The sequence below is a fragment of the Rhinopithecus roxellana genome, chromosome 13 (genome assembly GCF_007565055.1).
Source record: "Rhinopithecus roxellana isolate Shanxi Qingling chromosome 13, ASM756505v1, whole genome shotgun sequence".
NCBI classification, from domain to species: domain Eukaryota; kingdom Metazoa; phylum Chordata; class Mammalia; order Primates; family Cercopithecidae; genus Rhinopithecus; species Rhinopithecus roxellana.
The window spans coordinates 105,861,752-105,888,368 of record NC_044561.1 but is presented as its reverse complement, the minus strand read 5'-3'; the positions used below and the strand labels follow the sequence as shown (position 1 = coordinate 105,888,368).

The following is a 26,617-nucleotide window of genomic DNA, read 5'->3' as shown; positions in this document are numbered from 1 at the left end:
AAAAGGAGGTCAAATCCATCCATAACCAGAGAGAAACATTAACCCTCATAAAGCAAAGGAGAGACTAAGGAGATGACAGCCTTTTTCTGAGTTATGGGTTCAACAATACCTAGGAAAGTATTAAGGTCAAATTTGTTACCGTGGAGGTGAGTTACTGGAAAGAAACTACATGGGAGGAAAAAGGCTCATACAACAAATCCAATTGCATCTTTTTTTTTTTTTTTTTTTTTTTAAAGCCAGTCAAATTAACCCTGGGTCTAATTGTGTAGTGGCAGGGTTTTTAGTCACTCAGATCCAACTGTAATAAATTTTCTACCTTTATTTATTTATTTTTTTTTACTTAAAAAAAATGTCATTAAAGCCTATCCACTATTGTTAAAATATTGCCTTCTTTGATAACCCATAGAATATTTTGATAGCCACTCATAGGGAGTCTTCTAAAATAAATTTATATTAATTTCAATCTCAGTGAAGGTGAGCCATTGGCAAATACTAATAATTAATTGCTGGCCGGGAGCGGTGGCTCAAGCCTGTAATCCCAGCACTTTGGGAGGCCGAGACGGGCGGATCACGAGGTCAGGAGATCGAGACCATCCTGGCGAACACGGTGAAACCCCGTCTCTACTAAAAAATACAAAAACTAGCCGGGCGAGGTAGCGGGCGCCTGTAGTCCCAGCTACTCCGGGAGGCTGAGGCAGGAGAATGGCGTGAACCCGGGAGGCGGAGCTTGCAGTGAGCTGAGATCCGGCCACTGCACTCCAGCCTGGGGGACAGAGCGAGACTCCGTCTCAAAAAAAAAAAAGAAAAAAATAATTAATTGCTATACTTTTTCAAAACTTCTCTTATCAGAAAAAAATGCATTTGACATAAAAGGCATTTTGGCAGATTGTATTGCTGTCTTTCTTTTTTTTTTCTTTTTCAATTCTTTCTAAAAACAGCATCCAAGAAAAGGCAGAACTGTATTCCTGAGGCTTCTGGAACAGTCGATCCCATAAATTCTCTGGAGTAGAGTTTCTTACTGGGTGTGTAGGCATCTGAGGAGTTTCTGAAAAATATTCATGCCTGGAAGCCAACTCTCATAGATTTTAGATGTATTCTGCAGCAAGGTATTGGAATAAAGCACAAATAACCATAGAAAGTCTGAGACATTGGACTGGGCATGGTGGCTCACACCTGTAATCTCAGTACTTTGGGAGGTCGAGGCGGGCAGATCTCTTGAGCTCACAAATTTGAGACCAGCCTGGGCAACATGGTAAAACCCCATCTCTCCAAAAACAAACAAACAAACAAATAAAAATTAGCTGGTCATGGTGGCACGTGCCTGTAGTCCCAGATACTCGGGAGGCCTCTGAGGTGGGAGGATCGTTTGAGCTCAGGAGGCGGAGGCTTCATTGAGCAACGATTGTGCCACTGTGCTCCAGTCTAGGCAATAAAGCCAGACCTTGTCTCAAAAAAAGGTTGAGACATTACACCACAGCAATCAAATTCTCTTTATTTTATAAGCAAAGGGGAAGGCCAGTGTGGTTCCAGGAAGGCAAGGACAGCAAAACTCATCTGCTCACCTCTCTGGACTGGGCCTCTTCCCATTTCCGTGTACCTCCATGAGCAGCTCTGACGAATCAGCAGGCGATGCAATGCTTGTGTTGAGCAGAAGGTGTTCAGTGCTGAGCGAGGTACTGGGATGGGGTCTGCTTGGCTGCCCGAGCGCAGTGCAGCAGTTCTCGCTGCAGCAGAGGAAGGTTGGCCTTGAAAGGAAGAGGCAGTTTTTCCAGTGTTGGGCCCTACACAAGAGGGCTCAGCACCTCAAAGGGCTTTCACAAAGCAGATGATATAAGATAAAAGTCTTTCTCTCCTTGGCAGTCTGATTTTCATATGCTTCTTCTGTGAGTCAATGATATCTCTTATATTGCACCTGAATTACTGGTTCAGTTGTCTCTTGCCCAAATCAGATGTAAATCTGCTTAAGGAAGAGACTGCACCTTATTTACCTTTGCAGCCTAGTATACAGTCAAAGCTCAATAAAGGGTTGTTAAACATAGTAATTTTAAAACATACACTTCTGAAGACTTTAGCGAGTGAGAGAATTACTACTGCCTATGTGGGAGTCATTCCAAGCCCTGGTTTCTCTCTTCTGAACCCCAACTCATCTCTGATAGCACTACTCAACCTTACTTCATGTTCTGTATAAAAGCTGCCACGGAATTCTGGAAACTGATTATTCTAAAACGTGGGAGTTTGAAAAGGAGCACTGGGAGTGATATAAAATGTAAAAAGATAATTCATGGCCGGGTGGGGTGGCTCACGCTTGTAATCCCAGCACTTTGGGAGGCCAAGGCGGGCAGATCATGAGGTCTGGAGATGGAGACCATCCTGGCTAACACGGTGAAACCCCATCTCTACTAAAAATACAAAAAATTAGCCGGGTGTGGTAGCGGGTGCCTGTAGTCCCAGCTACTCAGGAGGCTGAGGCAGGAAAAGGGCATGAACCCGGGAGGTGGAGCTTGCAGTGTGCTGAGATTGCACCACTGCACTCCAGCCTGGGCGGCAGAGCAAGACTCCGTCTCCAAAAAAATAATAATAATAATAATTCATTAAGTAGATATTTTTCTCTCTCATACTTAGAAAACCTGTAATAGGAACAAATCACATTTTAAAACCCTATACATCTTTTAAAGCTGAGAACTTGATTTCCTTCATACACAGAATTTACTTTTCCCATTTCTATCAAAAAAACCATAAAGCAGAAATTGTATTTTTCTCACCAAATTTAAAAGCAATGCAGGCTGAGCTCATAAGCAAAGGCTTAATCGAAGGGACAGATGAGCAAGTGAAAGGAGAGTTTTAATACATGCAAGTAGCCATCCCTTCACTGAGGGTTAATTTAGCAGGCACCATAATTAGTGACTGTTTTAAAGCAGAAATAAATTGACAAAACCCTAAATGCTAGCCAAAAAGCTGCCATAACAACCTACCTCATGCTGTTTTCCAAAATAACAAGAGTTAAGAATAAGGAATTTGACTAAATAAAACTCTTTTAAAGTCTGTTCTATAACCTCAATCTTGTTGCAACTGTAAAAACTTAATTGAAAAAAACACCATGTCAGATCTTTACACTGGTGACATGTGTCCCATGATGAATAAAAAACATGCTAATTATTTCCTATTAACACAAATTTCACAAATCTTTCTTGATTCTAGAGTCTTGGGGAAATAATCGTCTACCAGCTCTGACATACATAAAGGAGACCAAGATAGAACCAGCACAGCTGTTTCAGGGCTCAAAAAGGCACCCCAGGCTGCTCGGAGCAGCTGAGGCTTCAATGCCATTAGAACTGAGCAATGATACAGGCTGTGCACCCTAGACCGATGCATTTTCCTGTGCTCCAATATAAGGTTTTAAAAAACTGGTATCAGTACTTTAGTAAGATAACCCATCTGTCTAATGCTATTACATTTTCTTAGGAAATGAAAATAAGGTAAAAGAAAGTAAAAGAGGCATATTTATTTGACCAGATAGTAAATATTACAGGCTTTGTTAAGCGGCAAAATTAGGTGCCGGGCGCAGTGGCTCACACCTGTAACCCCAGCACTTTGGGAGGCCAAGGAGGGCAGATCACAAGGTCAGGAGTTTGAGACCAGCCTGGCCAATATAGTGAAACCCCATCTCTACTATAAATACAAAAATTAGCCAGGTGTTGTGGCGCATGCCTGTAGTCCCAGCTACTCGGGAGGCTGAGGCAGAAGAATTGTTTGAACTCGGGAGGCAGAGGTTGTAGAGCCGAGATCGCGCCACTGCACTCCACCCTAGATGACAGAGCAAGATTTTGTCTCCAAAAAAAAAAAAAAAAAGGAGGCAAAATTAAAGGTATTATAGAAATACTCATAAAAGACAGAAAACAAATTTCCATAAATATTGACAAAATTCAAAATACAGTAACAACTGAATATAGTTTTTCTGTAAAATGATTCTAATCAAATCAACACCAGAGAAAACCAAATCCAGGTACACAGACATTAGTGGGACATGTGGTGAAATATGAGTAAAGTCTATAGATAACAGTGTTGTATGAATGTTACTTTCCTGATTTGATATCTGTATTCAAGTATTTAGACGTATAATGTCTGCAGCTTACTTTTCTTTTTTGAGACAGAGTCTTGTTCTGCCACCCAGGCTGGAGTGCAGTGGCACAATCTTGGCTTACTGCAACCTCCGCCTCCCAGGTTCAAGCAATTCTCCTGCCTCTGCCTCCTGAGCAGTTGGGACTACAGGCATGTGCTAATTTTTTCTATTTTTAGTAAAGACGGGGTTTCATCATGTTAGTCAGGATGGTCTCTAACTCCTGACCTCAAGTAATCTGCCTGCTTCAGCCTCCCAATGTGCTCGGATTACAGGCGTGAGCCACCACACCCAGCCTTGCAGCTTACTCTTAAATATTTATTTATTTATTTATTTATTTTAATTTTATTTTTGAGGATGTCTCACTCTGTCACCCAGGCTGGGATGCAGTGGCAGAATGTCAGCTTACTGCATCCTCTGCCTCTCAGGTTCAAGCGATTCTCCTGCCTCAGCCTCCCAACTAGCTGGGACTACAAGCATGTGCCACCACACCTGGCTAATTGTTTTTCTATTTTTTTGGAGAGACAGGGGTTTCACCATGTTGACCAGTCTGGTCTTGAACTCCTGAGTTCATGCAATCCATCTGCCTTGGCCTCCCAAAGTGCTGGGGTTACAGGTGTGCGCCACTGTTTGAAAGGATTATGTTCCATGTAAATATAACACGGCCTCATTTCATTTATCATGTAAGCTTGATAATGCAGAAAAATCTCTCCAAACGTTATGCTCCATAGAACATTATTGCAGAAGACATCTTTAGAAACTAGACTATCTGGGGCTTGGGGAGACACAGTGTCTTCCTATATCCTCTCCTGACCTTACAGTAAATCTAAACTGCAAAAGCCTTGCCTTTTGTAGGACAGCCTCTTCTCAGATAACACCCTCCACACTCTGACTATACCCAAAAGATTAGTGACCAGTTATTTCTTCTGCTAGGAGCTCAGCCTCCCTTCCACCCTGACACTTCCAGCCCAAGCACCTCCTATTCTCTCCTATGCTAGCTACATCTGTGTGTTACCAGCAGTGTCTTGCACACAGACTACAACTTAAGGCTTTTGCAATTCTCATCTCATTAAAACTGAGGTTTATCTGTTGACTGCACTCAGACCTCTCTACCAGCCCAAAATAAAGATCTAAAAACGTGGCACGTGGCTCTGATTTAAATCACATAACAGGGATGAGCAGAATTTGCAGAAATACTGAAGATAAATTATATTCAGTAATTATCTTATCGAATTACCTTGAGAAATGGAATCACAAAAGGACGAAGGGGAAAGTTTGTGGCTTCTTGGAGCTTACAGTGGAATTCCTCGATTGTCACTGTTGAGTTCTGAAAAGATAAACAACCTCGTTCAACTTCCAAAACTGAACTTCCAAAACTTAGTGCCAAATTCTTTTTTTTTTTTTTATGTTATTTATGTATTTATTTATTTATCTGAGATGGAATCTTGCTCTGTTGCCCAGGCCAGAGTGCAGTGGCGCGGTCTTGGCTCACGGTAACCTCCACCTCCTGTGATCTCCTGACGGTGAACTCCTGACTTTGTGATCTGCTTGCCTTGGCCTCCTAAAGTGGTGGGATTACAAGGGAGAGCCACCGCACCCCGCCTTTTTATTTTTGTTTTTTAAATGTTTAGTAGAGATGTGGTCTCGCTATGTTGTCCAGGCTGGTCCTGAACTCCTGAGCTCAAGCTATCTTCCTGCCTCAGCCTCCCAAAGTGTTGGGATTACAGGTGTGAGCCACCGTGCTCAGCTGCTGAAGTCTTTTAAATTGTAAGAAAAAGGATAACTGGCCGGGCGCGGTGGCTCACGCCTGTAATCCCAGCACTTTGGGAGGCCGAGATGGGCGGATCACGAGGTCAGGAGATCGAGACCATCCTGGCTAACACGGTGAAACCCTGTCTCCACTAAAAACTACAAAAACCTAGCCGGGCGAGGTGGCGACGCCTGTAGTCCCAGCTACCCGGGAGGCTGAGACAGGAGAATGGCGTGAACCTGGGAGGCAGAGCTTGCAGTGAGCTGAGATCCGGCCACTGTACTCCAGCCTGGGCGACAGAGCAAGACTCCGTCTCAAAAAAAAAAAAAAAAAGGGAAATACATAGATCTACCAACAGGAAGCTACATTAAAATTACAAGAGTCATGTATGCTTATGCAGGGAGTGGGGAGAGAGGAGATTTGTATGCATTAAGGCAGAAAAGGTATCTACAATACTGCTAAGTGAAAAACCAGAAACAGAACATTATATTTTCTAAGAATCCACTTACAAAAATAACACACATACATATTATATCATATATTTAATGCCTGGAAGAATAATCACAATAACAGTTATTTCTGAGTATGCAATTATGTTGGATTTTCCAAATATATCATATTTATTATTTGGTAAACATTAAGATATTTTCCTTCAGGGAAAAGGGGTATGTCTAATTTAAACATATTAAAGGAAAATGTTTGAACACTTTCCCACATTTCATACCAAAAAAAATTATTTTAAAGTTAACTGTGTATCTGTTTTAAGTATATGACATTTGCACAATACAGCCAAAGAAACCTGTAATTCTGGTAATCAGGAAGAAAAACTAAGTGTAAGAGAACTATACTCTTTTATACCTACTGCAAGGGAAGCAATCAGGTCTTGAAAAGCAAACACAAATAGATTAAATGTATGGAAGCCCTACATGAATGATTTCAAGTATACTTTTGGGTAGACAAGGGGAAAGGATGGATTGTGTGACACAGGGAAATTGTGAGTTAGGCCAAAGAAATGGACTCAGGGCTACATACACAGTAGATATAGGGCAGTCCTGCATGACAGGGATAAACACTTTCCTCCTTCAGCTAGTTTATTAAACCTTATTTTATATTAAGAGCATAATTGTTTGTTTCTTCCCCTCAAAGATCTCATAGTCTAGTGGGAAAAGAGGCAACTAAGCTATTCATTATAGTATGATGGAGGTACACATGTACAGGACACTACTGACTCACAGAGAAGACATATTTGCTTAAATTTTTTTTTTTTCCCCAGAGATACGGTCTAGCTCTGTCACTTAGGCTGGAGTGCAGTGGCATGATTATAGTGCACTGCAAACTTGAACTCCTGGCCTTAAATAATCTTCCCACGTTGGTCTCCAGAACAGCTAAACCAGCTAATTTTTTTTTTTTTTTTTTTTTTTTTTTTTGAGACGGAGTCTCACTCTGTCGCCCAGGCTGGAGTGCAGTGGCGCAATCTAGGCTCACTGAAAGCTCTGCCTCCCGAGTTCACACCATTCTCCTACCTCAGCCTTCCAAGTAGCTGTGACTACAGGCACCCGCCACCATGTCTGGCTAATTTTTTGTATTTTTAGTACAGACCGGGTTTCACCGTGTTAGGCAGGATGAGCTCCATCTCCTGACCTCATGATCTGCCTGCCTTGGCCTCCCAAAGTGTTGGCGTGAGCCACTGCACCCGGCCAATTTTTTAATTTTTTTTTGTAGAGGAAGGAATCACACTACGTTCCCCAGGCTGGTCTTAAGCTCCTGGTCTCAAGTCGGCCTGGGATTTCCAAATTCTGGGATTATGGGTGTTACCCACACCTGGCCAGAGAAGATATATTTGAATCAAACCTAGGGGGACAAGGAGTTCTGTACAGCAGTTTGTCCTTGAGGAAATCGAAATGCAGCTTTGGGAAAGGTGTCAGAGCGGAGAGAAGAATGTTGAGAGGTAAGATGTTGGCGGAATCTGGTCTCTGGACTTCAAGGGCAACATTTATACTCCAATGTATCCTCTATTCTGCTTCCTCCAATGCTTACATCTTTTATTTTTTTGAGACAGAGTCTTGTTTTGTCACCCATGCTGGAGTGCAGTGGTGTGATCTCAGCTCACTGCAACCTCAGCTTCCCGGGTTCAAGTGATTCTTGTGCCTCAGCCTTCCAAGTAGCTGGGATTACAGGTGTGCACTGCCACTCCTGGCTAATCTCTGTATTTTCAGTAGAGACAGGATTTCACTATGTTGGCCAGGTTGATCTCGAACTCTTGACCTCAAGTGATCCTCCCAACTTGACCTCCCAAAGGGTTACAATCTCAAAAGTAGGAAACTAACATTGGTACAATGTACTTATAGTTCTCTCTCTTTTTTTTTTTTTTTTTTTGAGACAGAGTCTTGCTCTGCCGCCCAGGCTGGAGTGCAATGGCCGGATCTCAGCTCACTGCAAGCTCCGCCTCCTGGGTTTAGGCCATTCTCCTGCCTCAGCCTCCTGAGTAGCTGGGACTACAGGCGCCCGACACGTCGCCCGGCTAGTTTTTTTTTTTTTTTTTTTTGTATTTTTTTTTAGTAGAGACGGGGTTTCACCGTGTTAGCCAGGATGGTCTCGATCTCCTGACCTCGTGATCCGCCCATCTCGGCCTCCCAAAGTGCTGGGATTACAGGCTTGAGCCACTGCGCCCGGCTATACTTTTCATAACTAAAAAAAATTCAAATTTTTTTTGCAAAATGATTTTTTTTTTTTTTGAGATGGAGTCTTGCTCTGTAGCCCAGGCTGGAATGCAGTGGTGCAATCTTGGCTCCCTGAAAGCTCTGCTTCCCGGGTTCACGCCATTCTCCTGCCTCAGCCTCCCTCCTGAGTAGCTGAGACTACAGGCTAATTTTTTGTAATTTTAACAAAGATGGGGTTTCACCGTGTTAGCCAGGATGATCTCGATCTCCTGACCTCGTGATATGCCCACCACAAATGAATTTTTGACATTTTTACTTTTAGGCTTGAAATTATTTTTAAGAATAGATAATACTGAAAGTAATTTGCTGCTGGAATCGTCATAACATTTTGATGTCTGCTTTGTGTCCAATTATGTTCAAGCTCATTTTGACATTTAACTCCAATGACCTTACTCTGGATCCAGTAAGATTTTTCTATAGTAGTCTAAAATTTGAGTAATAAACAGGTTTAAAATAAAAAAGAACTAAACTTCCCTAACTGATGAGGGTGACCATGTGTAGAGTGGTTCTGAGAACAGTATGGTTCATGCTAAACAGGGGTTTTCCTTCTAAGAGGGTAAAATTTGGCAGGTGCTAGGCAAAGAGTGCCTATGTGACCAGGCCCCAACAAAAACCTTGGCGTTGAGTCTGTAATAGGCTTCCCTTGACAGAAACATTGCATGTATGTTGCTGTATTTTTGTTGCTAAGGAAAGGGGGCTCTGTGTTACCATTCAGGAGAGGGAGAAAGCATAAGGAAACCTGCCGATGGGTTCCTCCAGACTCCACCTGTGTCTCTGTTTTATGATCTCACTATGTTCTCCTTACTATGCCTCTGTAATAGAGCTTAGCTGTGAGCACAACTGTATGTGAAGTCCTGTGACTCCTTCTGGCAAATCTCTAAACATGGGGTTGATGCTGGAGACCCCAAAACTGCCCCAAATTACAAATGACTTAAATGTAAAGGTATAAATTGTGGGGGTATTCCTACGATATGACACTATATAGCAATGAAAATAAACTACAGTCATACGTAATAAGGACTAAACCTCACAAATGACGAAAAAGTCATTTATTGCATTTTGCCTTGTATGAAAGTTGTTCCTTTCATAATAGACTGAGAAATTTTTTAAATTCATGTTTTGAGATAGGGTCTCACTCTGTCACCTAGGCTGGAAGTGCAGTGGTGCAAACACAGCTTTCCTGGGCCCAAGGAATCCTCCCACCTCAGCCTACTGAGTAGCTAGGACCATAGGCATGTGGCACTACACTCAGCTAACTTTAAAAAAAATCGTTTGGTAGAGACAGTCTCACTATGTACCCAGGCTGGTCTTGAACTCCTGCATCCAAGCAATCCTCCCACCTTGGCTTCCCAAAGTGCTAGAATTACAGGCGTGAGCCACCACACCCAGCCTTAGACTAATAAATTTTTTAAGGCAGTAATTGTTAAACTGTTTGGTCTCAGAATTGCTCTAATTTATATGGATTACATTTATTGACATTACCATATCAGAAATTAAAGCTGAGAATTTAATTAAAATAAAAAATAACTATATTGGTCCAGACTGAGGTGTGATTTTTAATATCTGTATTTTCCAAAAGAAATGCAGTAAGAAGAGTAGCACGGTTTTATCATTTTGTCAGTCTCTTTAATATGTAGCATAATAGAAAGTCTCTTTAATATCTAGCGTAATAGAAGCCAGTTGTATTCTGTCTACTTTTGCATTTAGTTTACTGCTATATTATGAAAATAGTTTTCACCTTCTGTATCTCCAGAAAGGATCCTGGAGAATCTTCAGGGTCCCTAGATTTACACTTAGAGAGCTGCAGCTTCAAGGATTAGTGTTGTGATTCATCGTTTTTTTTATTTATTTTTTATTTTTTTGAGACGGAGTCTCGCTCTGTCGCCCAGGCTGGAGTGCAGTGGCCAGATCTCAGCTCACTGCAAGCTCCGCCTCCCAGGCTCACGCCATTCTCCTGCCTCAGCCTCCCGAGTAGCTGGGACTACAGGCGCCCGCCACCTCGCCCGGCTAGTTTTTTTTTTTTTTTTTTGTATTTTTTAATAGAGATGGGGCTTCACCATGTTAGCCAGGATGGTCTCAATCTCCTGACCTCGTGATCCGCCCATCTCGGCCTCCCACAGTGCTGGGATTACAGGCTTGAGCCACCGCGCCCGGCCGATTCATCTTTTTATCCCATATAAAGGGGTTAACTTACACAAAGGAGCACAGAATGCTTTTACTGGAGGTAAATCTTAAAGAATTCAATTAGAAACATTGGGAACTGGCAGTACTTCCCCTATAAACACTGAGAATAAAACCCCACCCAGTTGTCGATATCAGAAAATCACTCCTTTATGCCACAGGTTCACCACGTGCAGTATAGAAAGAAAGAAAAATTATATGTACCTTGCTAATTCTTTTTTTTTTTTTTTTTTTTTTTTTTTTTTTTTTTTTTTTTTTTGAGACGGAGTCTCGCTCTGTCGCCCAGCTGGAGCGCAGTGGCCGGATCTCAGCTCACTGCAAGCTCCGCCTCCCAGGTTCATGCCATTCTCCTGCCTCAGCCTCCCGAGTAGCTGGGACTATAGGCGCCCGCCACCTCGCCCGGCTAGTTTTTTGTATATTTTAGTAGAGACGGGGTTTCACCGTGTTAGCCAGGATGGTCTCGATCTCCTGACCTCGTGATCCCCCGTCTCGGCCTCCCAAAGTGCTGGGATTACAGGCTTGAGCCACCGCGCCCGGCCGTACCTTGCTAATTCTTAAGCAAGTTTATATGCACAAGGAGCTGAACAATGCAATACCTTTGATACTATTTATTTAGGCCATGTAACTTGTAATTTTAGAAATCATTGTTTTGAAAATTAAACTTGTTACTTCTCTACTCTCCTTGGTTTGGAAACAATGCACTAAGCACTGAATATATTAAATTACAAAACCTTGCATTAACTTGGTTGGACACCAGTGGGCCTGTTGAGACCAGTTTTAGGAAAAATCCAAAGTTGCTTACTGGAATTAAATCAACATCTTAAATAACAAGTAAACATTATCGATTGTTTATTTGATAAGCATTGATATAAAATCCACAATTAAACATCACGTCTGTAATCTCAGCACTTTGGGAAGCTGAGGCAGGCAGACTGCTTGAGGCTAGGAGTTTGAGACCAGCCTGACAAGATAGGGAGATTCCATCTCTACGAAAATATAAAAATTAGCTGGGCATGGTGGCATGCGCATGTAGTCCCAACTGCTCAGGAGGCAGTGGCAAGACAATTGCTTAAACCTGGAAGGTCAAGGCTGAAGTGAGCTGTGTTCGTACCATCTTCCTCCAGGCTAGGTGACAGAGTGAGACCTTGTCTCAAAAAGAAAGGGAGGGAGGGAGGGAGGGAAGGGAAAGAAAAGAAAGAAAAGAAAGAAAAGGAAGGAAGGAAGGAAGGAAGGAAGGGAGGGAGGGAGGGAGGGAGGGAGGGAGGAAGGAAGGAAGGAAGGACCTATATTTAAACAGTTTTATACAAGTTATTCAATAACTAGTCTAGTCTGTAGCGTTTGCCATATTACTATGGGTTTGAAAATGAGCAGAAATATCCAGAACTTCTCTGTTGGGTTTGGACCTGAACCACATACTCGGGCAGCTGAGAACAACAGTGAGGCTGTACTTACCACCAGTGCAAGAACAAGGGTCCGCACCTTCTCCCCAATCTCAGGGGAGATGTCATTTCCAAACTGTTGCAGAGTGGTAAGAAAGCGTTTCAACTTGCTGAGCTGTCGAGCACCACAGGTGGCTGGCAACTGCTGATTTGTGAGTGCAGATGATGTGGAGGAGGCAGGACCATTGCTGAATCTCTGTGGTGGTGACGGGGCGCCATTCAGGGTAGGAGGAGAATGGTTGATTCCATTGCTTACTAAAAGAAAGCCAAAATGAAAGACTCAGGTTACGTGCAAAACAAGGGGACGTTTGTTCATTTTTTTCTTGTTTGTGTTCTCCTTCATTTGTTCATTTGAATTTTGTAAAGTACATGTCATAAAAGTATGCAAAACTGGTTCTGTCCTCAATGAGACTGCTGTCAGATAAAAATGGTAAGAGTAACAGTGGAGTGTTAAAAAGAAAGCAGAGTGCTCCGAGAGCAGTAAGAAGGGACATCTAACTCTACAGGTGCCATGGGCAGGGGTGGGTAGTTTTAAGAAAGACTTCCTGCAACAGGTAGTGCTTGAGATGGGTCTGGGCCAACAGATCCTTCCAGTGACGGGATACTCGTGCCCATCTTTTACATCGCATCTCCTTCCCAATTTCAAGGTCCCCAAAACACTAGGCAGTCAATCAGAAGCTAGTATGTGAGCAAGACACCAGAAGAAACTTATGATAATATGAGGGATACTTTTTAGGCCTACTGATTTAATGACTTATTCCTACAATAAGGTACCTGTTTCTTTGGCCATCCAGAATACTCATGTCCATTAGAGCCAGTTACTGTCTGCCTTAACAGTGCTAGATTAATACTGCCAAACCCTCGGCCATTCAATAAAGCATCTTCCTGATTCCATGCAGGACACTCCCATCCTACATGTTTGCTCAAATTATACTACATGTGATTAATTACAGTTTTCCTATTTAGTTCTTAATAGTCATTTCTTGAAAGTTTTAATTTGGAAAACAACCCTAGAGCTATGGTTTTGTTTTTTTGAGGCAGGGTCTCATTCTGTCATCCAAGCCGGAGCACAGCGGCACTATCTTGGCCCATTGCAGCCTCGACCTCCTGGACTCAGGTGTCCTCCCACCTCAGCCTCCTGAGTTGCTGGGACTACAGTTACATGCCACCATGCACATTTAATTTCTTTTTTAAAATTTTTTGTAGATAAGGGAGTCTCATTATATTGCCCAGGCTGGTCTCAAACTCCTGGGCTCCAGCGATCCTCCTGCCTTGGCCTCCCAAAGGCTGGGATTACAGGCATGAGCCACTGTGCCTGGCATTGAGCTACGTTCATGTTGGCATTAAGTAAAAATCTAAATTATCTAGTACCTAAGTGTCATTCTGTTTTCACTTAATCATATCCAGCCTTAAAAAACTAAAATAGTGAAACTGTATCTAAAAACATAAGAAACAATTTAAGACATAAGCAATGTTTAAAGAGCCAATCATTTAATCTTTACCTAGCTTAGAAAAATGACATTTAATCATATTTTGCCAAAAACAAACTTATTATCATAAAAAATCTTCCACTTCCCTTCTACTTCCTCTAGGCCAATCACAGTCAGTTAACCATCTCTGTTCCCTCTTCTTATACTGAACCTTACTCAAATTTGACCTGGCAAGCTCTTCTTCATCCCACACAGTTCAGGTATCATCTCTGTTAAGGAGCATTCTTTGACACATGCTGCTGCTGCTGCTCCACTTGAAGGTAACCTTAGTGGATTCACTACATCTCTGTGCTGCCTATGTGCATATGCATGCTTCCACTATTTTACTTTGAGACAGAGTCTTGCTCTGCTGCCCAGGCTGGAGTACAGTGGTGTGATCTTGGCTCACTGCAACCTCCGTCTCCTGGGTTCAAACGATTCTCCTTCCTCAGCCTCCTGAGTAGTTGGGATTACAGGTGTGTGCCACCACATGCATTTAATTTTTTGTATTTTTAGTAGAGACAGGGTTTCACCACGTTGGCCAGGCTGGTCTCAAACTCCTGACCTCAAGTGATCTGCCCTCCTTGGCCTCCCAAAGTGTTAGGATTACAGGAGTGAGCCACCATGCCTGGCCTATGCTTGTTTATTTCTGTATTTATGTTGCCTTAATAGATGTTCACTTATTAATAATACAATGCACAAAACATATGTGCACACTTTAAGTTTTATAAGCTGTGTAAACAGTGTATATTTTTGCTTTGTTCATTTGCTAGCAAAGGGTTAAGTGTTTAGGAAAATGCTACTAAATGATTCACACATAAAAGACTAACGGCCTGAGAAAAGGGGTGAATTTTCTTGTGTCTTCCACTAAAGGAAATTTTTTTTTTTTTTTTTGAGACGGAGTCTCACTGTCACCCAGGCTGGAGTGCAGTGGCCGGATCTCAGCTCACTGCAAGCTCCGCCTCCCGGGTTCACACCATTCTCCTGCCTCAGCCTCCCGAGTAGCTGGGACTACAGGCGCCCGCCACGTCGCCCGGCTAGTTTTTTATATTTTTTTAGTAGAGACGGGGTTTCACCGTGTTAGCCAGGATGGTCTCGATCTCCTGACCTCGTGATCCGCCCATCTTGGCCTCCCAAAGTGCTGGGATTACAGGCTTGAGCCACCGTGCCCAGCCCACTAAAGGAAATTAGTAAAGCTACAGAAAGGAAAGTTGAACACTCAACCTCAGCAATCCAGAAAATTAGTTGCAATAGTCTGCCATTTCTTTGTTTTCACAGAAAGGTCAATTGCCATAGGAAAGTTGCTCCCTTTTGAAGGAACCAATAAAAGTAACACATTACCATGCATTTAGCTACTCTGATGTATAGAAAGGCTTTTTCTTAGTCTCTTCAGTAAAAAATGTATGATCACATTTTCTGAAATGGAACACAACCACCGCCAAGCAGCCAAATATGGAAGCAAAAAGGGCTGAATTTGTACATACATATATCTATTGGTGTATCCTGAGATCTGATTGATGGCTGAGGTTTAAATCTGTTTCAAGACAGTATATATGTCTAGGGCTGTTTAACAGATATTAGAATTTAAGAAAAGGGATATCATACTTCTTTTCATTCACTCTGGCTCAAACTGAATGCTGTAGTTACCAGCTACTTAATTTCAAATGTTTTGGGAAAATAATAAACTTCCAATTAAAGCTGTACATCTTACATTCTCTTCTCTTGCCTTTTAAAACAATAAACACCCAAACCAAAAAATTTTGAGCAAGGATAGTGTGCAAGCTTGTGTAATGGTATTTAAATGAAACAATACATACAGCATCTAGCTCAGTGCTCTGACACTCTTTGGGCACTCCCAAAATAGCAGTACATTTTGGTTTATAGGCAAAAGATGTGCAGAGTGTCAAAGTGAACTGGGGGTGGCAGCAAGTGCATGGAAAGGCAGAACTCAAATGAAGATCAAGACACTTGTGTGCATGTATGTAGACTAGTTTATTTGGGGTTCTTTTGGTGATTATAGATACACAGGACTGAAATTGTTGAGTTACAGGGCACGTGGAAATTCAGCATTAGTGCAAACTGTCAAACAATTTCCAAAAGAGGTACTAAATTACACTCCAACTAGCATTGTATGAGTATTCAAGTTACATCCTCATCAAAACCTGGTATCATCTTGAACATCCTGGTGGGTGTATAATGGTACTGTATTGGGTGTTAGTTTGCATTTCCATGATGGTTAGTGAAGCTGAATATCTTGTTACATGTATTATTAGCTAACATGATGGTTATGGACTGAATTCTGCCTGAGCCTTGGCCAAATTCATACATTTAAGTCTTACCCCCTTGTACCTAAGAATATGAGTATATTTGGAGATAGAGACTTTGAAGAATTCATTAAGGTTAAAAGAGGTATTACAAATAGTCCCTAATCCAATATGATTATTATCCTTAAAGGCAGGGGAAGAGACACCAGGGACACACACAAATGGAGGAGTGGCCATGTGAGGATATGGCAAGAAGGCAACCATCTACAAGGCCCAGGTAAAACCAAACCTGACAACACCTTGATCTTTACATTCTTGACTCCAGAACTGTAAAAAAGTTAATAAAAATAAAAAGTTAATTAAAAGTTAATAAAAATAAATAAAAAGTTAATAAAAATAAATCCAGTCTGTGGTATTTCATTATGGTAGCCCTAGTAAACTAATACAACAATATTCTCTTTTGTAAAAAGTCTTACCATGACAGCATTGGAACATTTTTCAAATTCCATAATTTTAGAAAACTTACTTTGAATCTCATATGGCAATATAATAATTTAAATTCATTATTGTTAGAGTCAAAGAAATAAAAATAGTTACCAGCCAAAGAATATGAAAACAAAATATTTAAAAAACTAAATATCCAAATAAACTAGGTATTATTCTCAGAGGGTATAAGTAATTTAGAAAAGAAACAACCAGAAATATATATCTGTGTCTATATTTTCATAGCACTTTGAAAATACTGAATAATATATGTGGAAGGCTTCATCCAAGTCAGTCACTTAGATCCAAATGTCACTGTGAACTACAAACATAAGTAACTAAGAGGTCTCACATGCAGTAGGAGTGAAGGACACTGGTCTCGGTCCTCCAGGATTTATTGGTGGGAGGGGTGGCATGGTGGGAGGTGAGGATCTGGACTGTATCTTCACTTCCACAGGCGATCCAGGCATTGCTGGCACCCTTTTCTCAGGACCAACTGCAGAGAATCAGAGAAATGGAGGTTAGGGTTTTCTAAACGGTTGCAGAAACAGACAACAATTTGAAATACCAACATATTTCCCTAGAGGATTGCCTAGTATAATAGGCTGAAGAGTGACCCCCTAAAAGATATGTCCACATCCTAACATCTGGAACTGTGAATGTTAACTGATTTGGCAAAAGGGTCTTTGAAGATGTCATTAAGTTAAAATTCTTGAGAGGAGGAGATCATCCTAGATTGTCTGAGTGGGCTCTAAATCCAATCTGAATGGTGTCCCTAAAGAAGGGACGTGACACAGACACAGAGACATACACAGAGGGAAGCCGATGTGAGGACAGTCACGCCAAGTGGCGAGAGAGGCAGGGACTGGAGTGACACATCTATACACCGAGGAGTGCCAAGGAGTGCCAGTAACCAGCAAGCCAGGAGGGGGCAGGAGACACATTTGTCCTCTGAAACCCCAGGAAGGAATCAATCTTGCTGATACCTCAATTTTGTGCTTCTGGCTTTCTGAACTGTGAGAGAATAAATTTCTATTGTCTTAAGCCACTCAGTTTGTGGCACTTTGTTACTTCAATTCTAGGAACTAAAACGAGGAAACAAGGTCAAGTGGTGACATGAACTGAAAGCAGTCTCTAGATAGTGGCTGAGAAAGGAAGAAACCAGGTTACAAATATAGCTTACCTCAAATGCATTTTTTTTAACTTCTCCTTATAAATGAATCAAATTATGAGGGGGAAAAAGCTAACATAGGAACTATCTAGACTTAGGCCTCAACTGCATGACATGAAAAGAAAATCACAATCAGTTGTATATAAATCAATATTAATAGGCTGGGCACAGTGGCTCATGCATGTAATCCTAGCACTTTGGGAGGCTGAGGTGGGTGGATCACCTAAGGTCAGGAGTTTGAGATCAGCCTGGCCAACGTGGTGAAATCCTGTCTTTACTAAAAATATAAAAATTAGCTGAGTGTAGTGGTGGGTGCCTGTAATCCCAGTTACTGGGGAGGTTGAGGCCGGAGAATCGTTTGAACCTGGGAGGCAGAGGTTGCAGTGAGCCAAAATCATGCCACTGTACTCTAGCCTGGGTGACAGAGCAAGATTCCGTCTTAAAAAAAAAAAAACAACCACCATTAATAATGATGTACTAAATTATATATATACACATATCAACTATATCAAGTAGGATAAAAGAGGGAGTCAACCTCTCTGACCTCAAACCTGCAAATGTCATTCATGCTATATATTGTTCAAAAAGACGAAAAGTACAGCTGATTCTACATTAAGCAGAGGCTACTAAATGGCAACAAAATTCCAGAAAGATAAATTAGATAAACTTCATGATGCTACAATTAGGTAGGTCTGAGCTAACAGGAATCAGACTCGATACCAACGAGTAATATTCTAACATATCTAAGAAGTTATTTTTCCCTATCAAAGAGAACTTGCTACACACTTGGTTAATAGGACCAGGGTTACCATAATCACCTTTAAATTGAGCTATGTTCCTCACAGTAATTCTAAGCTTTTCACTTAAGTACCAGGCATTCATTCTCCAATAACCGCTGAATTCAAATTCAAGTGCAAAAAATGGGAAGGTTAAGTCCAAGTTTTCTTTCTGTGATAGCACAGCTATAAAGACAATACCGGCCGGGCGCGGTGGCTCAAGCCTGTAATCCCAGCACTTTGGGAAGCTGGGACGGGCGGATCACAAGGTCAGGAGATCGAGACCATCCTGGCTAACACGGTGAAACCCCGTCTCTATTAAAAAAAGTACAAAAAACTAGCCGGGCGAGGTGGCGGGCGTCGTAGTCCCAGCTACTCAGGAGGCTGAGGCAGGAGAATGGCGTAAACCTGGGAGGCGGAGCTTGCAGTGAGCTGAGATCCGGCCAATGCACTCCAGCCTGGGCAACAGAGCAAGACTCCGTCTCAAAAAAAAAAAAAAAAAAAATACCTACAAGAGTGTTCACGATCCTGGCAACAAGGAACATTTTTGTGCATTGATGGGACACTTTTTAATAAGAAAAGTATCTCCAAATACTATTTTTTATGCTTCAGTTTGCAGTGGCCACACTTTGGAAAGGGATATAATAAAGTCAATCAAGAAAGCAATGCCCCCAAGTTACAAATCCCCTGACAAAAATGTGCAGTTCTCAGAACCATGTGGGCAACACTGTGCCAGCCCTTCCCATCTCTCTGTTCAGGACACTTTCTTTGTGAAATTGATGGTCGTCCTGTCTGATTAGTGGACTAATGAGCTGTTGCGCTTGCCTTTTCTTCCTGACAGTATTTTCTCAATGCCCTTCAGAGAACAGCTGACACATTTCCAGCTCTTCCATCTGGGCCCCAGCTTTCTGGAAGGGTAGGGGAGAAGGAAAGGAAGGAACTGACAGTTGTCTCGCACTGTAATGTGTTGTGTACAGTGTGCAACAACCTAGAGGGAGCCTTTCTTCAGACCACCTGGCTCTATAGCAAGGGTGCCAAAGGCTTGAGGAAGGCTTAGCAGTAAGATGAGTTTTAACATTCAGCACTTGGCAGAATAAAAAAGTTAGAGCAGTCCAACTGCAGAATGCTGAACTATGTGCTCTAACCAACCAAAAGCTTCGATAGTGGGCCAAACCCAGCCACTAAAGAACTGTTTACAGATTGATACTTTTCATTTCACCACCCAAAATCTACAACACTAGTGTTTTCTTCATGTTTCAAGTGAATGAAGCAGAAAAAGCACAGGTATGAAGACTGAGAGATTCGGTTTGAATTCTCGTTCTGTTACAACGCAATTGAATTTCACCAATTCATTTCACCTTTCTAGGCCTCATTTTCAACATATGTAAAATGAATGACAGTAAGACCTACCTGTAAAGAAACATGTAATGATTAAAGATGATGCCTAAATCACTGCAAGGGATAAAGAAGGTGCTTAATAAATAGGAATGATGATTAGAAGACAGAAATCCTCGTGTCAAATTCTGGACATACTATTAACTAGGTATGTGACCTTGACCAAGTTAATTTTAACATCTGTTTTCTGTGGAAAATAGGTATACTATCAACAATTTATCCATGTAACCTCAGAGACACTGTATGGAATGATCCAAGAATTAACAGCTGCAAAATCACCAAGCACAATGTAAAGTGGTATTTTTGTTGGAAGCTGGGTGGCATGAACGCCCTTCATGTAATGAGATCTATCCAAGTGGTTTACAAGGTGACAAATTCAGCAGTTGCTCAGATGATGGGAAAGGGCATGTTCCAAAGTAGGCATTTTAACCCTCTGCTTGGGGTCACAGTAGGATCATAGTAAGTCCCTGTAGGAAGAAGGCTATGACATGCCTTTATGTCATCCTAGTAATCGTGACTTCCTTTTTGAATTTTTATGAAACTGATAGTTATGTGTTACATTCTAGCTGGATCCCATGGAAGAATCAACCATATATTGAACTCTTTTCAGTCTTGGAGAACCTTAGATACAGTTCAAGAAGAAAATTATTTTTCCTCAATTGTGGCTTGAGTCCATAAACACTATTGCTTAAAATATCAAACAGCCATAAAGATTTAGTCCCAGGAAGTCAAAATAAACCTTGGTTTTGCCATAAGGGTCCAACTCAATTATAATTTCAAAGTAACTGACAATTTAGTCACCCCATGAGTTTGTTTTTTGATTATTCTGAATATATTTGTATATGTGTGTATTACAAATAAATGCATGTGTGCATATATATGTGTGTATATATTAAAAAATAAAACCCAGATATTACAACATGTACCTCCAAAATGACTTATGGTTCAACACCTAAACCATGGGAAGCTAAGGAACTTGATGAGTCAAAACAGGAAAGTATGTCTGAATAATTTCTTCACTGTGTGTGACTTGCTAAGGATATCATGAAAACAGAAAACAGAAGAATAAAGTAAGAAACAGTTACCTGTGTGATAGCAGTGATATTTTTTCCTACATAGGAATTTAAAGAATCAAAGATTAAACTGAAGAGTAGAACTATTCTGTAGGTCCCCAGGAAAGTAACATAGAACACCCAGCACTCTCCCTCTTATCTGCAGTTTCAGTTTCCACAGTTTCGATTACTTACAGTCAACCAAGGTCCAAAAATATTAAATGGAAAATTTCAGAAATAAACAATTCATAAGTTTTAAATTGAGCACCGTACTGAATAGTGTGACGAAATCTCACACCATCCCACCTAGGATGTGAATTATCCCTTTGTCCGGAGTATACACTATCTGACCATAAGTCACTTAGTAGCCGTCTTGGTTACCATCAGATGAACTGTCATGGTGTTGCAGTGCTTGTGGTCAAGTAACCCTGATATTACTTAATAATGGCCCCAAAGTAAAAGAGGAGTGATGTTGGCAATTTGGATACACCAAAGTGAAGCTATAAAGTACTAAGTGAAAAGGTGGAAGTTCTTGACTTCATAAGAAAAGAAAAAATTCCTATGCCGAGGTTGCTGACATCTACTGTAAGAAGGAAAAAGACGTTTGTGCTCATTTTGCTGCTGCATCTCCAACAGCAAACGTTACAGCCATAGTGTATGATATGGGTTCAGTTACAGTTCAAAAGGAATGCATGTAGGGTTCAATACTTCCCGTGGTTTCAGGCATCCACTGGGGGTCTTGGAATGTATTCCCTGTGGGTAAGGGGGAACCACTGTATTACTGAGACATCTCAGAAACATGCTATTTGAGAAGAATCTTCTATGATAAATTGTCCACAAACAAGGGCATTTACAAATCATTATAAATTGCTTTTTTTTTTTTTTTTTTTAAATTAGAGACTGGCAAAGAGCAGAGGTGTAAATACAAGATAAAATATAATGAGGTTATCTGAAGGGAAAGGCTACTCCTAAGTGACTAGAAAGAAGAAAAACTTATAGGTCTCAAGGTGCTGGACACGAGGATTGCCAGGAGTTTAAGAACAGGCTGGCCAACACAGGGAGACCTCATCTCTCCAAAAAAAAAAAAAAAAAAAAAAAAAAAAAAACTAGCTGGATGTGGTGGCGCATGCCTGTGGTCCCAGCTACTCATGAGGTTGGGATGGGAGGATCAACTGGGTCCAGGAAGTCAAGGATACAGTGAGCTGTGATCACACCACTGTACCCCAGCCTGGGTGACAGGGTAAGACTCTGTCTCAAAATAAAAAATAAAATAAAAAAATAATAATCTATTAGAATAACAGTTTACCGAGCTTTTGAGATGTTATCTGCGCTGTGTGGGGTAGATTCGGTCAAGTGTTTCCTGTTTATTATCACTGAGAAAATGTGCAGAATATAGATCTTTCTATATTAGATTTATCAATAAAAATCCATATAGAGATCTTTCCTATAATGACAAGAACACTGATCATTCCAAAGAAGCTGGCCAAGGAAGCCATTAAATCCATTGCTTTATAAAAAAAAGTCAGACTCCAGGCTGAGCATGGTGTCTCGCGCCTGTAATCCCAGCGCTTTGGGAGGCTGAGGTGTGCGGATCACCTGAGGCCAGGAGTTCAAGATCAGCCTGGCCAACAGGGTGAAACCCTGTGTCTACTAAAAATACAAAAATTAGTTGAGTGTGGTGGCACACACCTGTAATTCCAGCTACTCAGGAAGCTGAGGCAGAAGAACTGCTTGAACACAAGAGACGGAGGTTGCAGTAAGCAACGAGACTGTGCCACTGCACTCCAGTCTGAGCAACAGAGCGAGACTGTCTAAAAACAAACAAGCAAGAACAAAAACAAAACAAAAAAAACCCACCAAAAATCAGACTCTCAGGCTGGGAGTGGTGGCTCGTGCCTGTAATCCCAACATTTGGGAGGCTGAGGTGGGCGGATCAGACTAAGAGAAAGGAGTGGGTAGGCTTATCATTTTAGGCCATGAAGTTTTGACATGGTTTGTTATGTAGGAATAGACAACTAATCTATACCACATACAAATTATAATGTTCCTTATTTTTTTTTTCATTCTATTATTGTGTTTTATAACATCACAATATGTCTTGGAATTCTTAATTTCACAATTTTTAAAAATAGTATTATAATACACTTTGAAGGAGTACCATAGTTCATTTAAACAATCCCTTGTCAATGAACAATTGGATTATTTCCAATAATTTGGTCCTGAATTTTGAGGATCCCAGATCCCAATATACTTGACCGTCCTGGATTTGCCAGGCCTTAGGGAAGTTCAGAGATGAAGGTAGGGAGGGACCTCACTTATGGGAAAGACAGACATATAGTACTGGGAAAATAAAGAAATAAAAACATTACCATGCATGATGGCCAGGCAAGTCTTAACACAATGTTAAGGTGTTTGTTGGAAAGGCTACATGGGCTCTCCAGGTAGCACACGGGATATAGTTTGAATAGTGCCCCCAAAGGTGGTATCACAGCAGAAGGAAAAATCAGGGAAAAGATTTCCTGGACCATAGTCTGTCTTCAATCCCTGCCAAGGACAGGTAAATGTTCTGAATGTGTAATTGTCATATGATAAGAATTTCCAGGCCAGGTGCAGTGGCTCACACCTGTAATCCCAGCACATTGGGAGGCCAAGGTAGGCGGATCACCTGAGGTCAGGAGTTCAAGACCAGCCTGGCCAACATGGTGAAACCCTGTTTCTACTAAACAAAAATTAGCTGGGCATGGTGGCAGGCGCCTGTAATCCCAGCTACTCAGGAGGCTGAGGCAGAAGAACTGCTTGAACCCGGGAGGTGGAGGTTGCAGTGAGTTGAAATGGTGCCACTGCACTCCAGCCTGGACAACAGCAAGACTCCATCACCAAAAAAAAAAAAAAAAAAGACTTTCCAAAACTGATAATTCTAACCTGCTAAAGATGGAGGAAGGAACATCAAAATTACTGTTACATTTATAGCCTTATAAAGTTGGCTAAACTGATTATGGACACAGTACATGCTTAAGGATGAGCATTTACCATCTTTGTAACTCTGCCACAAACCTGACAACACATCTAACTTCCTAATGACATGCAGGCTTCATATGCCGAGATGGCCAGGAACAACTGTTTATAATGACAAACAAAAATGGAGACATGAGGATTCAAAGTAAAGAAATTACCAGAGGTCGGGCACAGTGGCTCACGCCTGTAATCCCAGCACTTTGGGAGGTTGAGGTGGGTGTATCACCCGAGGTCAGGAGTTCAAGACCAAACCTGGCCAACATGGTGAAACCCTGTCCCTACTAAAAATACAAAAAATTAGCCAGGCGTGGTGGTGGGCACCTGTAAACCCAGCTACTCGGGAGGCTGTAGCAGGAAAACTGCTTGAACGTGGGAGGTGGAGGTTGCAGTGAGCCAAGATCATACCATTGCACTCCAGCCTGGGCAACAGAGTAAGGCTCTGTCTCAAAAAAAAAGGGAAATTACCAGAAAGTATTTTATAAGGACCTTTTACATTCAATGTTTATATATTTATACTAGAAAATTAATTTATCATTATTATAGCTCAGGAATCAGGAAACTTTTCCTGCCAAAGGCAAGACAGTAAATATTTTTTTGCTCTGCTGTAGCACACTATAGACAATATACAAATAAATGGGCTTGGCTGTGTTCCAATCAATCTTTATTTACAAAAATGGACAGTGGGCCACAGTTTTTTTGTTGTTTGCTTGCTTGTGGTTTCTTTCTTTTTTTTTTTTTTGAGACGCAGTCTCACTCTGTCATCCAGGCTGGATTGCAGTGGCGCGATCTCTGCTCACTGCAACCTCTACCTCCCAGGTTCAAGCAATTCTCCTGCCTCAGCTTCCCAAGTAGCTGGGACTACAGTCACATGCCACTGAGCCCAGCTAAATTTTTTGTATTTTAGTAGAGACAGAGTTTCACCCTGTTGCCCAGGCTGGTCTCAAACTCCTGAGCTCAGGCGATCCACCTGCCTAGGCCTCCCAAAGTGCTGGGATTACAAGCATGAGCCACCATGCCTGGTCGACAGTGGGCCACAGTTTACTGACTTCTGCTATAACTGATTTAAACAGCTGGAAAACCAGCCTGGGCAATAAAGTGAGACCCTGTCTTATCAAAAAATAAAAGAATTAGCTGGGCACAGTGGCACGCACCTGTGGTCCCAGCTACTTGGGAGGCCGAGTACCTACCAAAGAACTATAAAAGGAAGTCGCAGTGAGCCGAAATCATGCCATTGCACTCCAGCCTGGGTGACAAGAGGGAAACTCCATCTCAAAACAAAAAACAAAAAACAAAAAGCAAAAAACTGACATCTATGACTTTCATTATGTCCTTCACTTCTTCAACAGAGTCTCAACTCTTGGTTAGTCTTATTTTTATCCATCCCAGTTCAGTAAATTCAAGTAGGGTCCCAATTACATAAAGGAACTATAGAATAACATGAACACACACACACTTGTAGAAGCCAGAAAGGATATACAACAAATTGGTAGAAGTACATACCTTGGGAGGTGGGACTAAGACAGTTGTAGGCTTGTTTAGTTTCTAACTAAAATAACTTTCTATGTTGGTCAGGGTGCTTTTTTCCTTCCTTTTACAACAATAAAAAAGATATCTTCATTTTTGGGGGGGGAAGCATGTAACACTTATAAAAGTCAGGGAGAGTACCTAAACCAAATTAGGGACATCCCGATTACAGAAACAAAATAAATATCAGAACAAAAGAAGAATACAGGGAGAGAATACTGTAATTCTACCTTCATTAAAAAGGGGGCAGATAATTAAGTGTCTGGAGAATAAAGCATTCTTTTTTCACTCAGTTTTTTCACACACACACACATACACAAACTCAATCTCTCTAAATGTCATAACTAGTGATCTCAACCATACAAGCATAAAACTCCTGGGACCCTACAGAGCTTTTGGCACATCTCTTAGGTCTACCTGGTTTTTGGAAGTCAAAGATGACTAACACACCTACGAAGGATCACTTGGTTCATGAATATACTAACTTCCTCCCTATGACCTCTCTGTCTTCTATCACTGCCATGAAACCTCAGACACAGAAATACACAGAATATATAAATATCTCTTAAAACTTGATAATAACAACCCAATTTTAAGAATGAGCAAAAAAAGACTTGAAGAGATAATTCCTAAAATAATTATTTACAAATGGCTAAGATGCTCAACATACTAGTCATCAACAAACCACAAATTTTAACACGTCAACAAATGAACAAACTACTGATACATAAGCCAGGCAACATAGATAAATGTCAAAAGCGTTAGGGTAAATAAAAGATGCCAAATGGTAAGAAAACTACCCACTGTATCATCCCATGCATGTGAAACTTCAGACATGAAAAACTAGTTACAGAAAGCAGATCAGTGGTTGTCTCAAACCAATGGGAAGAAACCAAATATAAAAAGGCAGGGATGTTAGAGGGCATGATCTATCTTCTTCTTCTTATTTTTTCCTTCGGACCAGGTCTCACTCTGTAGCCCAGGATGGAGTCCAGTGATGCAATCATGGCTCACTACAGCCTTGAGTTCCTGGGCTCAAATGTTCCTCCCATCTTAGCCTCTTAAGTAGCTGGGACTACAGGCACGCACCATCACGTACAGCACTTTTTTTTCCAAATTTTCTGTACAGACAGGGTCTTGCTATGTTGCCCAGTTAATATTTTTTATAGTGATAGAAATGTTCTATATATAATGATTCTAATGTTGGTACACAGTGAAATACAACAATAGTGGGGGGAAAAATAGATCAATTCCTTAACCC

At 41.3% G+C, this 26,617-nt stretch overlaps 1 protein-coding gene across 1 annotated transcript in view; it reads right to left on the bottom strand.

The window, feature by feature from the left end:
- Nucleotides 1-26,617, bottom strand: part of CBFA2T2 (CBFA2/RUNX1 partner transcriptional co-repressor 2) — a 159,351-nt gene that overhangs the window by 22,210 nt on the left and 110,524 nt on the right. The window contains 5 exon segments of the mRNA XM_010360587.2: nt 1,563-1,660; nt 1,662-1,745; nt 5,355-5,444; nt 12,221-12,462; nt 16,776-16,919. Coding sequence (XP_010358889.1) covers nt 1,563-1,660; nt 1,662-1,745; nt 5,355-5,444; nt 12,221-12,462; nt 16,776-16,919 — 658 coding nt within the window.